This window comes from Phalaenopsis equestris, unplaced genomic scaffold, assembly GCF_001263595.1.
Source record: "Phalaenopsis equestris unplaced genomic scaffold, ASM126359v1 Scaffold000112, whole genome shotgun sequence".
In the NCBI taxonomy this organism is placed as follows: Eukaryota; Viridiplantae; Streptophyta; class Magnoliopsida; order Asparagales; family Orchidaceae; genus Phalaenopsis; species Phalaenopsis equestris.
This window is the reverse complement of record NW_018164554.1, coordinates 831,584-849,443: the sequence shown is the minus strand read 5'-3', so window position 1 is coordinate 849,443 and position 17,860 is coordinate 831,584. Positions and strand designations below refer to the sequence as shown.

At 31.7% G+C, this 17,860-nt stretch overlaps 1 protein-coding gene across 3 annotated transcripts in view; it reads right to left on the bottom strand.

Moving 5' to 3' along the window:
• The window catches only part of LOC110020914, an 83,581-nt gene that overhangs the window by 15,887 nt on the left and 49,834 nt on the right, over positions 1 to 17,860 (bottom strand). The window contains exons 5-6 of one of the 3 annotated variants that reach the window (XM_020719191.1): positions 16,546 to 16,665; positions 16,241 to 16,366 (exon numbers count right to left, since the gene is read on the bottom strand). In XM_020719191.1, coding sequence (XP_020574850.1) covers positions 16,241 to 16,366; positions 16,546 to 16,665 — 246 coding nt within the window. Of the gene's footprint in view, positions 1 to 16,240; positions 16,367 to 16,545; positions 16,666 to 17,860 lie in introns of those variants that run through there. The other 2 variants (XM_020719192.1, XM_020719194.1) reach the window with 2 other exon arrangements.

Below are 17,860 nucleotides of genomic sequence, written 5' to 3'. Positions count from 1 at the left end.
ATAGGTATTTTCCCCAAGACGCGCCGTCGCAATGACGCGAACGTCCTTCTTAAGCAAAATTGACGTTCCGGACGCGTCGGCGAAGTCCGTTTCGTCATCCGGAGTCGTCAGGGCAACTTTGTCGACAATTGGGACCAAAATAACTTTGTCGACAGTTGGGACCAAAACGCATCGCAGTCCGAATCATATCAAAATTTCAGTTCGAATTCGATTAAATAGGACGGCGAAGAGCGCAGCGGTGCCAAATCAACGAGTAGAGTCAATCCTAAGGCTGTCAGTCTTATAGGAGTGCTCCATGAGTTCCTTCGGAGTAGCCTTACCTGCTAGGCAATAGCGGTCAAAACTACCACATGGAACGTCAAGTCGAGCAAAGAAAAGTCCAGAATTGCTAACGTGGAGGGCTCCTTCACTAGTTTTCTAGGAGTAGTCGACAGAAAGGTCCTACGGCTAGATCCTAGGCTATTAAGGAGGGGAAAAAGTACACCTTGACCGAAAGCGAGGTCAACACTCCTAAGCTCAAGAAAATGAAGATACAAAACATCGGGTAGAAGGCTGCTTTGAACTGCAAGTTATTTTTTTGCTTTGGTTTGCTTTAAAGTACAAAACATCAGTTGATATAGCACAGAATTCTTATAAATTTGCTTTGGTTTGCTTGGAATTCTTATAGAAGAGTTCTATGAGCAGAATTCTTATTAGTTGATATAGCACAGAATTCTTATATATTTGCTTTCGTTTGCTTGGAATTCTTATAGAAGAATTCTATGAGCAGAATTCTTATTGCAAAATTCTATGAATTCACACCTAAATGGCAGAATTCTTATATATGTTTTATAGCAGAATTCTTCAAGCCTCCTCCCACTCTCCTTTTGCACGTACCATCTTTCTTTTGGTAGATTGGATGGTAATTGTGTTTCCCATTTGTCTCGTTAGTCTAATCATGCTTTTGAACTTCAAAGTGGAAACTACTCAAAAACTACAAGTTTCAGATTTTGTATTTGCCCCAGCTTCTTGTGCTTCATCTTGAATTGGTTGGGCTGAGGGAGAGGGAGATGTAGCTTTTGAACAAATATCATCAGCCAAATGTCAGGCAAATACATTGGATGGATGGTTTCTTCAAGGGAACAATTCTCATAATATGTGTTAAGTAACCACGATTGTATGATATAAACAAAATAATTTAGAACTCATTCAAGTTTTTTTGACGCCCATTATTTTACTACTGCAACTTATAACTTGTGTAATGTTTGGCATCAAAGAGTATAAATTTTCTTATTTTACTTATAATTTTATTAGTTTTATTTATTTTTCTTTAACACTTTTCGGGATTCACTGTTAAGTGAGGGTATATGAACTTTCTGTTTTGTTTAGCAATGAATTTTTGCTTCAGAATTTTCAAAAAATATGGTTGTTATAGTCTTCTTTTAAATAGTTTTACCAAACATGGGCACCATGGTCATTTTTCCAGAAACAGCTGCCCCACAGTTGTTTCCATACAGCTGCACCAAACAGACAGTCAGCTTCCCCGCAGTTGTTTCTCCAAAGCAGCTTCCTGGGGCAGGGGGGGGGCAGCGAAAAGCTGGGAAGCTGCAGCTGCGCCAAACAGAGCCTTAGTGAGGAGTGCAATGCTATCATACAGAAAAATTTTCCTCAAAAGCTTAAAGATCCTAGGAGCTTTACTATCCCTTATGCAATTGGAGAGAGACTTTATGGAAAAGCGTTACGTGATCTTGGAGCTAGTGTTAACCTTATGTTGCTATCTATTTTCAAAAGGCTAGGATTAGAAGCAGTTTCTCCTACTACTATGACACTTCAACTAGCTGATTGATCGATCGTTTATCTAAGGGGGTTATAGAAGATGTTCTCGTAAAGGTGAACAAATTTATCTTCTTTGTTTATTTTATTGTTTTAGACATGAAAGAAGATAAAGAAATTCTCGTAACATGACATTTCTTAGCAATTGGACGAGCCATGATAGATGTGCAAGAAGATGAATTAACTATGAAGGTAAATAACAAGGAGGTTACGTTAAATGAAATAAGATCTATGAAGTATCCTTCTGAAAGAAATGAAAATGCATGTTTTCGGATGGATTTAATTGATTATTTGTGTAGAGGCCATTTTTGAGAGAGGTGTGAAGTCAAAATAGTAAGCTAGAATTGAAGAGGAAAACTCTGTAGACTTTGTCGATGAATATGCTCTATTAGTATAAGAGAATTCAAAAATTGTTCAAGAGAGATTTGAGATTCAAAGTACAACAAAAATTATAAACCTCTTATTCCTTCTATCGAGGAACCCCCTAAACTTGAGATGGTGCTTCCAAAAAAATTTAAGGTATGCTTATTTAGGGTAATCATCTACATTACCAATTATTATATCATCAGATTTGACTCATTCTCAAGAAGAGAAAATAATGAATATTCTGAGGACTTATAAAAAAATATTTGGATGGACCTTAGCAGATATAAAGGAAATTAGTTTTATAACCATAAACCTTAAGTAAAACTTTAAACGAGATTAAACCTTACTATGAAAGAAGTTATTAAAAGGAAATATTGAAGTGGCTTGATACAGGTATTATCTATAATATATCAGATAGAACATGGGTTAGCCCTATTCATTGTGTACCTAAGAATTAGAGAGAGACAGTTGTAGCAAATGAGAAAAATGAATTAATTCCTGCTCGACATATCACTGAGTGGCGTATATGTATCGATTACAGAAAATTAAACTCAGTCACTAGGAAAAATCACTTTCCTGTACCTTTTCTGGATCAGATGTTGGATTGGCTAGCTGGTCATCCATATTTTTGTTTTTTAGATGGATATTCTGAGTATCATCAGATACATATTACTTCGGAGAATCAGAAAAAGACAACATTCACAAGCCCTTGTAGCAATTTTACTTTTTGAAAAATATTGTTTGGGTTATGTAACACACATACTACATTTTAGCAGTCCATGATGTCCATTTTGTCCTGATTGAAAAAGGAAAATAAGTTTGTTTGGATGATTTTTCAATAATCGGTCCTTCATTTGATTCTTGCCTGGATCATTTGGCAAAAGTGTTGAAACGTTGTGAAGAGAGCGACATTGTTCTCAATTGGGAGAAGTGTCAATTCATGATTTCTAGATGAATTATGTTAGTTCAAAATTTCTGAAAGAGGTATGGAAGTAGACCCAGCAAAGATTCAAGTTATATGAAAACTTCCCCCGCTTACTACCGTGAGAGTTAAAAGTTTTTTAGGATATGATGGATTTTATAGGCGATATATTAAGGATTTTTCTAAAATTGCTATGCCTCTATGTCATCTTTTAGAGAAGAACATTCTATTTAATTTTGACCATGAATGCCTAAATGTCTTTAATACGTTGAAAGAAAAGTTAATCACATCTTCTATAATTGTCTCACCTGATTGGGAGAGATCATTTGAGTTAATGTGTGATGTTATTGACTACAATATTGGGACAATTTTTGGACAATGACACGATAAAATGTTTAGAGTTATATACTATGCTAATAAAACCCTTAACAAACCTCACATTAATTATACCACTACTGAGAATGAGATTTTGGCTATGGTATATGATTTTGATAAATTTATGTCCTATTTTATTGAAATCAAATGTACTGCTCATATAGACCATTCTCCAATTAGATGTTTGATGTAAAAAAGGATGTCTAACCGACATTGATTAGATGAGTCCTTTTAATACAAGAATTTCATATCGAAGTTGTAGATAAGAGCACTGAGAATCAAATAGCAGACCTTTTATCGAGACTGGATCAGGAGAATTTTGGTGTTTATGAAGAAGAAATCAATAAGAATTTTCCTGATGAGCAATTGTTTCTATTACTGAATTGCATATTCTGTGGTATGCTCACATAGTAAATTATATAGTTAGTGATATTATGTCCTATGATTTGACATGCCATCAACGAAAAAAAATTCGTCCATGACGCCAGATATTACTTTTGAAACGACTCATTCCTTTATAGAAAATATAAGAATCGGGTAATTAGGAGATGTGTATCTATTGAATAAACCCTTGAAGTTATTAAGAAATATCACAATTCTGAATTCTAAAGACATTTTGGAGTGTATAGAACAACTTCAAAAATTTTACAATCTAGATTTTATTAGTATACTTTATTTATGAATGTGAATATATATATAAATTCTTGTGATAAATGCTAGAGAGTGGGCAATATTTTAAGTGTAATGAAATTTCCCTAAATTTTATTTTGGAGATTAAGATTTTCATTATTGGGGGTTTAGACTTCATGGGTCCCTTCGTACCTTTGTTACGGAATTTATATATTCTGATCACTGTGGGCTGTCTTAAAATGAATTAAGCAACGGTTCTTCCAAATTGTAATGCTCAAAATGTAGCACAATTCTTAAAGAAAAATATCTTCAGAAGATTTGTTATGGCGATGGTAATCATTATTGATGGGAGAGCCACTTTAGGAATGGAAAAATTGAGGCATTAGCTATAAAGTATGAAATTAAACATAGGAATGTCATATCATATCATCCTTAAATGAGTGGTTTAGCAGAAGTATCTTACAGAGAAATTAAAAGGATTTTAGAGAAAACTGTCAATCCTAATAGAAAGGATTGGTCTTTAAGATTAGATGATGCATTGTGAGCTTATAGAACTGTTTACAAAACACCTATAGGAATGTTTCCATATAGACTCATATTTGACAAAAAATGTCACTTACCAATAAAATTAAAACATAAAGCTTATTGGGTTAAGGAATTCAATTATAATATGAAGGAAGCTGGTGAGAAAAGATTACTACAATTAAATGAACTCGATGAGATTAGACAATGATCTTATGAAAAATACAAAAAACTATAAAGAGAAAATGAAAAAGTGGTACGATCAAAAGATTATTAGGAAATATTTTGAGTCTGGACAGGAGATTTTATTGTATAATACACGATTGAAATTATTTTCCAGAAAATTTAAGTTCAGATGGTCAGAACTATTTACTGTAGTAAAAGTTTATCATTTTGATGTAATTAATATTAAAGATTCTAAGAGTGGTCGAGTGCTTAAAATGAATGAGCAAAGACTCAAATCCTATCTAAGTGGTGAGAGACTGTTGATAAATGAGATTTTAATATTGGGTCATCCCGAATAAATATCTAAATTTGTCGGGCTGAGGACGTTAAACTAAGAGGTTCTTGGGGGCATCCCAAGTTTGTGTTTGTGATTGTTGTTTGTTGTTGTGTGGATAGTTTTTATTTGTGTGTTAATGTTTATGTTTGTGAGTGCTTTGTTTTGATAGGATTGTGTGATTTGAGGGAGGCAAATCCTTAATCTTCTCGTTGTGACTGGACGCCAGTGCGTCTTTTGTGGTAATAGGAGCAAACTTGTCCTCTACAACCTAGTTCTCAATCAAACATAAGGATTTGCAGGAGATACGTTGAGTTTGGTCATAGAACAGATCCATCTCAATTATTTCCTTCCTATTTCTGACCCCGATCTTCTATCATGTTGGTTCAATAGACCAACTATTAGAGTATGTGGATGAACTTTTCATTTGTACAAGTCGAGGCATATACTTTAATGGGCAGGGTAACACTTGAGGTTGGCAACAAATAAGCCAATTCCATTAATTTAGGTAAATATCTGGTGCAAGATATAATCTTTATAAAAATGTATAGAAGGAGAATCCAAAGAAGATGAGGAGACGACGATGAGGGCAAGTAGTTTTATTCTTCTTTTGATGTGCATGTACTAAATTTTATTTTCTTGTCGCTATTGTTGATGTACTTTTCATTTGACCAGTCTGTATTGTTGTTGTGAAACTCACTTATTGACTTGTTTTACTATTCAACCTTTCTGGTGTAGTTTCATTTGTATTCATATTTAGTTTTGATTTACTTGCTACCACATATATGTTCTTTCTTGTTTATACATGTTAATCTTGATGATAGACACATGTGGTAAGAAGTATTTCTGTATTGTTTTCTCCCCATTTATGTGCATGTTTTTTAATTATTATATATGTTAAAAAACCAAATTTGGGGGCGAGAAAATTTTTTTAAAAGCTTGATTTTATTTTTTCCTTAATAACCTATATTTGAATTGTCATGATTTAGTAGATTTGAGATGTTGGGATTAAAATTGAAACTTTCACAATATTGAGAAGGGAAAGACATAGGTTACTTAATTTAAACTCTATGTAAATGAGACTAGACTGGTGTTAAGTTAATTTGTCATTCAACATGTAGAAAAATTAGTTAACAATTTATTTTTGAAAAGACTGATATACTTGTTGAATTATGTATATTTAGATATGTACTTGATAAGAATTGAGCCTCCACAAAATTATTTTTCAACAAATACTTTCTAAATTTTTGAAAAGAAATCAACAAGTGAAGGAGTGTGGAGTGTTTTACTTTAGAGAAATGAAAGTAAAATTCAAAATTATTAAAAGATCTATCCATATATAAAATTATGCTAAAGATTAAAATCTACATCCTAAAGCAAGAAAAAAGATTAAAAAAAAATATAAAGAGAGGAGAAGCCTTATAAAAAATTGGTTTCATTAGATTCGTCTTAAATTTAAAACTTTACTACACTCCTAATCTTACTAATATCTAGGAAGTATGAGTAAATATTTTTAAAATGAGTGGTTAAATTCTATTTTTCTACCATCTAAGATATTATGTTTAACAAGGGTTCATCTTTGAAGTAAATAGGAAATTAGGTTTTCTTGGTTGGATGCAAGGATTCTTATACCGTAAGGCTAGACTTGTTTATTAAAGTTATCTTACTTTTACACTATGAATTTCCCGATGCATAATTGTTGATAGTTTCCATGAACCCAATCCCACAAATTAACTAACTTGATATATTTACATTGTAGCATTACTTGAGAACAAGTAATCTTTAGGTTTAGAAAATTTTAATATGTAGAAAAGAATGCATATATTCATTTATGTTTTTGCACATTTTTATGGATGAAATTGCATTTTAAAGACTGATATTTTTATGTTTATCTTGCAGGTATAACAGGCATTAGAAGTGAAGCAAAGTGGAGGAGACATGAAACAAAGTGGTGAAAACTTGGAGCAAATAAGCTCACAAGAGATTGGTGCCTAGGCGCCACCCTACCAAGAGATTGGTGCCTAGGCGTCACTCTTGGGCGCCTAAGCGCCAGAATCTTAGCACCTAGGCGACCATACACAACTTGGCAGACAGAGAGACTGAAGCCTAGGCGCCAGCCCTTTAACGCCTAAGTGTCAAAACTGTCTGAAGTAGTTTTCAGCGGCGTGTAGAAGAAGTGAGGAGTTATTCAGACAGCTGGAGGGCTTAATGAGAAGTTTTAAAGTCTTTTGAAGGGGAAGAACTGAGGGAATGAAAAGAGGGCTGTAAGTTGGATGTAAGAAAGAGTAGAGAGAGTATTTGTGAGGGATTTGGAGAGGATTTAAGTCATAAAGTGATGAGAGACTTCAGGAGAGCTGCAAGAAATCAAGAAATCTTTGGGGGAGCATTCCCAGAGCTTTGTAAAGGAGAGAGCTAAGTATTGTGTACTTTTATTAACGTATTTCTATAAACACAATTATTTAGTGGATTTTCTTGTTTCCAATAACACTTTGTGGTGTGTTCTTCATGTTTTCTGAGTAGTTGTCTTTTAATATTCCTTTGTAATGATTAAGTAGAATATGTAGGAGTGCAAACAATTTTTAAAATTATTTTGAAGTTCTTAATGTAATAAGTAACCTTTGATTCTTCATTTACTTTTCATTCTGACCAAGTGAATTATTAAAATGTGTTGTGTTCCATAATGGCTCGGGAGAGCTATAGTGGAATCAAACCAATATCTTTTTACTTTAGTTATGAATGGTCTTATTGGACATTTACAAGAGGATGCACCTCGGTGCATGCTTTTTGTTGATGACATCCATGTCGTGGATAAGACGATAGAGAAAGCTCAGAAAAAACTTGAATTAGGTCTACATTGGATTGTAAAGGCCTTCGTTTGAGTAGAACTAAAACTAAATAAATAGAATGTAATTTTAGTAATAGTAGCTCTAATGACAGAAATGTAACTTTGGGTGATCAAATTATTAAAAGATGTGAACGATTTAGATATCTCGGGTTTGTTGTTCAAAGCGATGGTGATATAGATGGGGATGTTAATAGTAGAATTCAAGTTTGTTGGTTGAAGTGGAGGAATGCTTTGGGCCTTTTGTGTGATAGAAAAGTACCACTTAGATTGAAAGGAAAATTTTATACGATTGTGGTGGACCTGCAATGCTTTATGGCGCTGAATGTTGACCATATGGCGCTGTATGTTGACCATTAAAAGAGAAGCATAATACTAAATTAAGTGTTGTCGTGATGAGAATGATTAGACGGATGAATGGCTTTACACTTAGAGACAAAATGAGACATGAATATATCCGTGATAGGGTTGGTGTAGCTCCAGTGAAGGACAAAATTAGAGAGAGTCGTCTTAGATGGTTTGGTCACATTAAATGTAGACCATCTGATGATCCGATTAACAAAATTGATGTTTTAGATTCAACTTATGTTAAGAAAGGCAGGGGTGAACCTAAGAAGAATTGAGCATATTGTATAAAAAATGATCTTAATTTATTAGAATTAAATGAAAATATGACACTAAATAGGACGCAATGGAGAAAAAGAATTAATGTAGCTGACACCACCTAGTGGGATAAAGGTTTTGTTATTGTTGTTATTGTTGCTTAGATGAATGGTGGAAGATGTCTGGCGTAAGTGTTCCAAATCTATAAAAAATAGCCACAAGGATTCTTAGTCAAACTTCTTCCTTGGGTTGTGAAAAAAATTAAAGTATTTTTGAGAAAATTCATACAAGGCGAAGAAATCATCTAAAACATCAAACACTAAATGATCTCGTATATGTTCAATACAACCTTAAATTAACTCAAAGAATAAGTGAATTGTCTTTCTATGTTTGAAGAAAAAAATAATTTATATTTAATCAATAAATGTTAATTGTTGACACAAAGTTGAAAATTCCTTATATTTATATTTTAGATTGCATATGAAAAAAGAACTTATGATCCTTTGGATTATATGAGTAGTGAAATGATGGATTTTTGGGTAGATAAAGAACATTCTTCTGAACTTGATTATGATGATTTAAAAAGTGAAATTTAGAGAGAGATATTATTCCACATATTGAAGATCTCAATATAGCATCCAATATGCAAACTCAACAAAAGTTATTTTTAAAAAAAAAAATTAAAAGTTATATTATTTATTTGCTTATACATTAAATCTATAAAAAAAATCTTAAATTATACGTGAAAATTTCAATGATGCTATAATTAAAAGTATTGAATGTGATAATTTGAAAGCTTTCAAAGAAGGAACTAGCGGACATACAAATTTTGGGAAAACAAACTTTATGAAAACCTTCAATGAATATGATTCTTGAATATGTCATCATTAAACTAAATTATTTTTTGTTTTATTTACATCTAATTGTCATTTTTTTCATCTCCAGTAAATTTAATTTTATGAAATAAGTATGAAACTCTGAAGTTTTTATTTATATTGATTAATGTATTATTACTCGTTATTGTTATATTTATTAAGTTATAACTTTGCACCTTTCATATGAATTTTACAATTGCAAAATGAATGTGTACGTCAAATTATGACAATTTTTCATATCTTAAATGTTATTAGCTTGTTTTTTTTTTAATTTGTCATTATTATATCATATTTAATTAAAATTTATATTTATTATGTCATTCAGTTCAACCCCCTGTTCAACCCCGATTGAACCAATAAACATTGAACCTTGTCTTCTTCCGCTCTGATATTAGATCCAGTTTTCAAAACCTCGGAAAATTATCATCAGAACTTAAGTATCCAAAATATAAGGACCCCTGAAATTAAATTGGATATAGCCTATTTTATCAATTTAATTGAATTTATTAATAGTGCATTTAAACATCTATCTTATATCTTTTTTTTTTTTGCATTATCGCATGAATCAAGTTTAGTTTTTAGTCCTCTATTGATTCATGTCAAGTGTTGCAATGGTTTTTAATAGTCATTGTGGAATAAATAATTTGATTTTATCTTTAGTATTTTAAAATCTTATTTTTACTATGTTTCAACATGTGCACTAGATGGGTTGATGGAACTAATATAGGGTCAGTTGAATTAAATTAATAAAGAGAACTAGGTAGGGTTGCTTAAGAAGTTATGACTTGAAGATGATTTCAAGATCTTTCATTTGATTCAAATTTACTTTATTGGCTATGGACACAAGTAATGATTTCTTTATTGATTAAATTTGATCTTGAAGTTAATGTTTTAATATATTTTAATATAACATAATCAGTCTCATTATACTTCTCCCTACTAGTTGGGTAGAGTCACGGTTCATTCTTTAATTGAATATTAAAAAGCACAATGTTACGTGCCACAACCCCTCTCAATATCAACGTGTGTTTTATGGATGTTCATACCAATTAGTTGATTGAATATATATCCAACACCTATTTTTGTATCCTACTTATTAGGTATGAAACCTCTTAAGTAGAACGAAACTGAACTCTTATGTCACGACCGGATCTAATAGCTTAGAATTAATCAAGTCAGAAATTACAGTCAGATGATATTAACTTTTTTAATAGTTATCACAATAAAAAAAAAATTGTACCTGTAGGTACCCTCAAAATTTTACAGGTACACATTTACCAATTTCATTTCATTTTTCATGCACGGGTATTATAGAGTCTCTAGCTCGAATCATTAGGGGGTGGTAAACCCTAATTGACTTAACCATTTATATTCATTTTCTTTTATTATGTCCATTTAAAGTCATTGCACAATTATTTACTCTTTTTCGTTTCAATTATTTTTATTGCAAATATCCTTTAACTTTCAATATGCATATAATACGAAAATCATGTATTTTTAAGACAATAATGTATGTTTTTTTAATTAACTTTTAATTTAGTACAAATAAAAAAAGCAATTACTCACTTGAATCTAAAGTTTTGAAAATTGAACTGGATATCAAACCAGAAAAAGGAAAGAATCAAGTTTCATTGATTTAAACAGGTTGTACAGAGAGAAAAATCGAATGATGTAATAAATATAAACGTTAATTAAATATGATATAATAATGACAAATATAAAAAAAATAAGCTAAAAATAGTTAAAATATGAAAATTTGTCATAATTTGACGTACATATTCATTTTGCAATTGCAAATTTCAAATGAAAGGTGCAAAGTTATAACTTGAAAAATATAGTAGTGATGAGTAAGAAGTAATGATTCATTAATTCTATTAAAATAAAATCTTAGATAAAATATATAATAGCAATAAAATATAAATAAGAACTTCAGAGTTTCCCTCACAATTCTAAACTTAAATAACATAAAAAAAGAAATGACAATTAGACCTGTAAATAAAATAAAAAATAATTTAGTTTAAAGATGACACGTATTCAAGAATCATATTTATTGAAGATCTCCGCAAAATTTGCTTCCCCAAAAGTTGTATGTCTACTAGCTTCTTCTCCGAAAGCTTTCAAATCATCACATTCAATACTTTCAATTGTAGTATCATTGAACTTTTCATCTATACATTTAAGATTTTTTTATAGATGTGCAGTATAAACAAATAAATAATGTAATCTTTCAAATTTAGAAAAAAAAAAAACATACGCTGAGTTTGCATATTTGATTCTATGATAGGATCTTCGGAATATGGAATAACATCCTCTCTATAAATTCCACTATAAATCACCATCGTCAAGTTCATGAGAAGGTTTTTCATCAACTACCTACATCCTCTCTATAAATTCCACTATAAATCACCATCAAGTTCATGAGAAGGTTTTTCATCAACTACCCAAAAATCAATCATCTAAATACTCATGTAATTCAAAGGATCATAAATTCTTTTATTCATATGCAATCTAAAATATAAAAATAAGAAATTTTCACTTGTGTCAACATTTAACATGCATTGATTAAAAATATAATATATTATTCTTCTAAAATAGAAAATAATATCACAAATTCTTTAAGTTAAGGTTGTATCGAACATATATAAGATCATTGGGTCTTAAATGTTTTAGATAATTCTTCGTTTTGTATGAATTTGCACAAAAATACTCCAATATCTTTCACATTCAGAGGAAGAAAAAGTTTGACAAAGAATCCTTATAGCTAACTTTTGTAGATTTAGAGTACTTGAGCCAAACATCTTCCACCATTCATCTAGACAAAAAGGAAATAATTTAAAAGCGAGACAATTCAAATAGATGTATAAAAAAAAGTAGTAAAATATAACATATGAACTTACCAGGTTGCATTTTATTTGAAATTGCCAGAGCTATTGGCTTTCCAAAATTTTCTAAACTAACATTAAAAAATCTAACCTCAATCATCGCCAATGTAGGTTCTGAGCATATATCTTTTTTTCTAATAATCTCAACCAAGTTTTGCATAATATCATGCTTATTACAACAGTTCTCTTATCAAATTAGAAATGGGGCTTCAAGAAATAAGCTGCTGCACGGATGTCTTGCCGAAGTTAATTATTACATCTACTCTTGATGATACTAGAATATGGTTTGTACAATCTTTTTGTAGTCCTAAACATCCCCTTTATTGTCTTTCTCACTTTGTACATACCATCATATAAATATCCAAGTGAAGATTTTTCGTTAGAGTCAACAACACAAAGTAACCAATAATTATTTAAGAAACAGTAGACAATAGTACAATACATACTCATAATATAATAATATTACTATTATTAATTGATAACTTTGACATTATAAAATCATTCCAACACTCGAAGTCTAAAATGATAGAAACAACATTTTTTTTTAATATAACTTTGAGTCTGTGTAATATTTGCCTGTTGTAAATGCCTGCAAATCATGCTTAGGCTCATATACACGTTAAGGTAAAAAAAAGTAGTAGCAAATCGTGTTGCTTCAGGACGCACTCTCTTTCCACCCCGGTGTTTTTTGTAGCTAAGCTAGTATGAAAACATGATTATTAATATAAATTATTAGTTTTGAAGCATTTTTTGCAACCTCATTGACATGTGGCATGCTACCAATATTTTTTAAAATAAGATTTCAGCAGTGAGCAACACGAGGTGACCAGTAGATGTCATATTTCTTATTTGATAACTCTTCAGCCTTCTTATAATTTGTAGTATTGCCAGTTACAATTTATACCATATTTTTTGATCCTATCCACTCAACAGCTTTAACAAATAAAACACATAATGTTACTGCATCTTTCTTAACATCAGAAGCATCGACTGATTTTAAAAATGAGATCCCACGTAAACACTAAATTAGAAAGTTAATCAAAGTTTTATTTCTATTATGTGTCCACCCATCAGTCATTAAGATACATCTCGTGTCTTTCCAACATTGTATGTAAGACTCAACAAGTAGTATGCATTCATCTTTGCAATCTCTTAATAAGTTCACTCTCCTTCTATAATAAGAGGGGAGTTTGGATCCAGGCACAATAGTTGTGATTGCGTTGCCTGCTCAAAATATAAATTCAATACATTTGTAGTGATGCAACAATTAAAAAAATCATCTAGTTATGGCAAAATCAGCACGATATATAACATATTTAGATGCCAACACACTTTTTATATAGGTTTGTGACCCTAATTTTGTTCTTGAAGCAGAATAATTTTTTTTTGTTTCATCCATCTTTCTCTTTTCTTTATCAAACCTTTTATTATGTGAAGTTAAACTTTGTTTTTTGGAAAGAATTAGAACCCCTCATCTTCAACAGCTAAATTATGATACAAACTCATACTCTCTTCATCATATGTCTGAATTTTTTTAGATATTTGTTTTAAATTCTCTTACATATTATAAAATAGATCATGTGATATTTTTTTACATGTAGCAATATTGTCTTTCACCCACAGCTAAGTGTTCGTTCATTCTATTACTGCCTCCACATTTGTATATAGTTCCACAATACAAGCATTTATACTATTGTTTCCATCAAGACCCCTAAATTCAGTAAAATGATTCCATGCTAAATCTATTTTTTCTCAAGCACTGTGTGTAGAAGTAACATGTTGACTTCAGGTAGGATCCATTCTAATATAAATAATATAAAAAAATTTAACATAATAAATAATTTGTATATAGATATGAAATGGAATACCTAGGAAGATTTGGGCTTATTGTATAAAAAAGATCTTAATTTATTAGAACTAAATGAAATTATAACACTAAATACAACGCAATAGAGAAAAATGATTCATATAGCCGACCTCACGTAGTGGGATTACGACTTTGTTGTTGTTGTTGTCGTATGGATATGAAATGGAAACACATAATTTAGCCAAAATTGATAACAACATCAGCATTTGAAGGAGAATTGAAAGCTTTTCAACTATAAGTATAAAATGGAATCTAAACCAAAATTGAATGATAAAACGTACTTCTTTGCCATAAAGCTTGAAATGAAAAAGATGACTCCATTTTATTGCTAAAATGGTTCCACATATCATTAAAACTAAAATTATCATCAAATGAAAATTTATACGGTATTGACTATTTAGTCCTTTAAGTTAATATCTATGGGAAAAGTTAAAGATATGCATATTGCAACAGGATGTCTTTTCCCAAAAAAGACCTTCCTGAACAGTAACTATTTTTTTTTCAAACGTAAGTTAAGCTACTGAGAAAATAGCAGTAGACAGATGAAAAAAAAAGGCTTCAACTTGAAACACTAAAGTCAGATCGTGTTTACCCAATCTCCATGTCAAGAGGAGCATGCTTTATTAAATGAAGATAAAAAAATGGTGAACTTGAACTTTTCAGGTACCAATAAAGATGATAGAGAAAGAAATGGTGCTTAAGTTTCAATAACTGAAATGTCGTATGAAAACAAAATTTGATTTTTGAACAAAGCACCTCCCCAAAAAAAGCTAAGGTATAAAACATAAACAAGCCTCTACATCTTTAGGTAAGAGATATAATCAAGATTTATGGAAAAATAAGTCAAATAACACTAAAAAAATTCATGCATTTGCGAATGGAAAAAAAATTATATTCTTAAGTCATCTACATATGTGTGATATACTGCTGCCATTAGTTCAAAAGAAATAAAACTTTTATGAGTATAATCAGTTTAACCGGTAAACCACTCAACCTACCACTCTTCTTTCATCTTTAAACCAAATTAATTTGCATATGAAGGATTGACTTGGTTAGAGAATGCCTTGAAATGGCATATGAAGTAGTTAGGAGTTTGGATGTAGGACTTGGGCACTTAGCAGTTAGGAACACTTACACTGAATGCCTATCGGCTACTTTTGATATCCGGCGGTGCAAGACCGTGAAGGGCGAACGGCTCCAAAGTCGAACAGCGGTGAACGGCTTGAACGGAGGCGTAATCCTATTGTGTGTCTCCCTTGAATGCGGGAAAGCCAAGTGGTCAAATGCCGAATGGAATTTCGGATTTGTTCTCTCTTGACCTAGGGGTTTTATTACGGGATCATGTAATAAAAAAGGCTGAACGGGTTCGCCGGTTCTACGGGTTCCCGAATATTCAGAGCCATAATCGAAATTTTAAGTGTCTCGGACAGGACTGGCCAGCTGTTCACAGTCGAACCGGTTAAACTAGTCGGTCCAGTCCACTTTTCAAAACCTTATCATTTTCATTACATAGTGCTGCTACCGGTGTTCATGTTAATTGACTTTTAGAGTTAGGTAACTTCAACCACTACTTGCATGCTAGCATAATATGGAAATGTTTGTCTGGTTGAGTATTACCATCGTTTAGAATACATTATCATGGAAATTGTTTTTTGTGAATAAGAACTATCCAAATATTTACTCTAGATGTTGTCCTATATGGCCAACATTTGTACAACAAATATCTTGAATTAAAATGAAATTGACAAGGCAATTTAGCCAGCCAAACATATGGTATGTAGAACTAATGATAGACCACCAAATGAAGCTAGCAAATCAAATAGCCTTACGTTATAGTTAGGCTATTTCCTAATCATTGTTATTAAAATGTATAAGACATTTTACTGTGATTTGGCAACTTAATCTAATTCAAAGTATCAAGAAAAAATAACTTCAGGTGACGCAACTTTGAGGTGAAGTAGCAGCCAAAGAGTTGATGCAACTTAGGAAAAACATAATAACTAGGTATAACAGGATAAGAAAAACAAAATGGCATCAATGCATACCTTTATCTTGTTAGAGAATCCTACAAAAAGCTTCCCGTGCCAATGTAATAGAGAAGTTATGACAGAATCAAAATTTAGAGAAGCAACAGGCCTGACATCCACTAGCAACCCATCTACTAAAAGCTCCTATAAAAGTAAAATAAAGTTGGATTCTGTTAGAGAATTGAAAATAAATAAATATATGCACTCTTTCGTGCAAATTGTTAAATTAAAATAACACTAACATTCGGATTTGACCAAGTGTTGCAGCTTAAGAAGCTATTATTTGATAGCAAAAACAAATTGAGAAATGAAGTCAATTACACCTGAATGCTGACAATCATATCCCAGCCCCCAGTGCACATCCAATTTGAATCTACATGTAGCGCAAAAATTGCACCGTTCTGAATTTTAATTGATTTAATAAACTCATCATTTCTCCAAATCTGAAGGAAAAAAAAAAAATTATTAACATGACCTTGGTCTTGTACCAGAGGTGTGCACCAGAACACATACAAACCAAAGCATCAGTGCACATACGTACGCATGGCAGAAACATGCATTCAAGTTCCAGTATACATTAATGTGCGAAGAGGTGCATGAAAACTCAAAAGCAAATTTTTATTTAATAAGAACGATTTTCGTTGTAATAGGATAAAGCTCAAGACTTGGGGAAGCCAACAGAAAGGCAACTCAGCAAATAAATAAATGTTATGATGCACACCCAAACCCACAGAAGATATTTTAGCATCTAAGGAAAGGAATACAAAAAAAAAGAATCTCAATAAGGAGCTATTCAAGTTTTACAAACAAAAAAAGAATCTCAATAAGGAGCTATTCAAGTTTTGCACCAATAGAATCATTTAAACTGGAACAAATCACTTATTCATTTTAATTCATGCTTCACATCAAAGAGCTCCCCGGTGATTAGGCTTCTCACTGTCACGATCTGACTTGGGGCTTGAAAGTACTAAGGCGGAAACAGACGGATGGAAGATAATAATCATGTTTTTTTTTTTTTATAACTAATAGTTTGCAATCCAAAAAAATATGTAAAGCCGCTATAAAAAGTAAATTAGAATAATACAATTTACCTTAGTTCAAGTTGTCCACGTCTTCTGTAGATATTATTTTCTTTAGTACTCATTATATATATATATATATATATATATATATATATATTATGAAAAGCCCAAGGGCTGTTTTTATTGAAATAGAAAATGATACATAAAGGTTGTATGAGAAGAGTCCAGACACCCTACCCATACTATACAAGTACATAAAAACTACAACAAAAGGTACAGATAGACTCAAAAAAAATTAAAAACAAATTTAAAACATGCAGAAAACAGTAGCTAGGAACGAGCCAGTTTAGTCATGCCTCTTCCTCTAGTTTTAGGAACGGAATCAGACAATAAGCTTTGAATAGTCGTGTCATTGCCAAGAGGCACAAAAATATCATCTATTAAATTTCTAAGTTGGAGTGAGCCCCCAGGTTTCTTATTCCGCCGAGAAGTGTAAACCTGTCATTCTTCATCTGAAGAATGACTCATATGATCCTCGATCTGATTTGATGTTTGAACCGCAGTAAAAGGAAAGACAGTCGTTGCCATGTCGGCAAAAAGAGTTATGTTTGGGGGG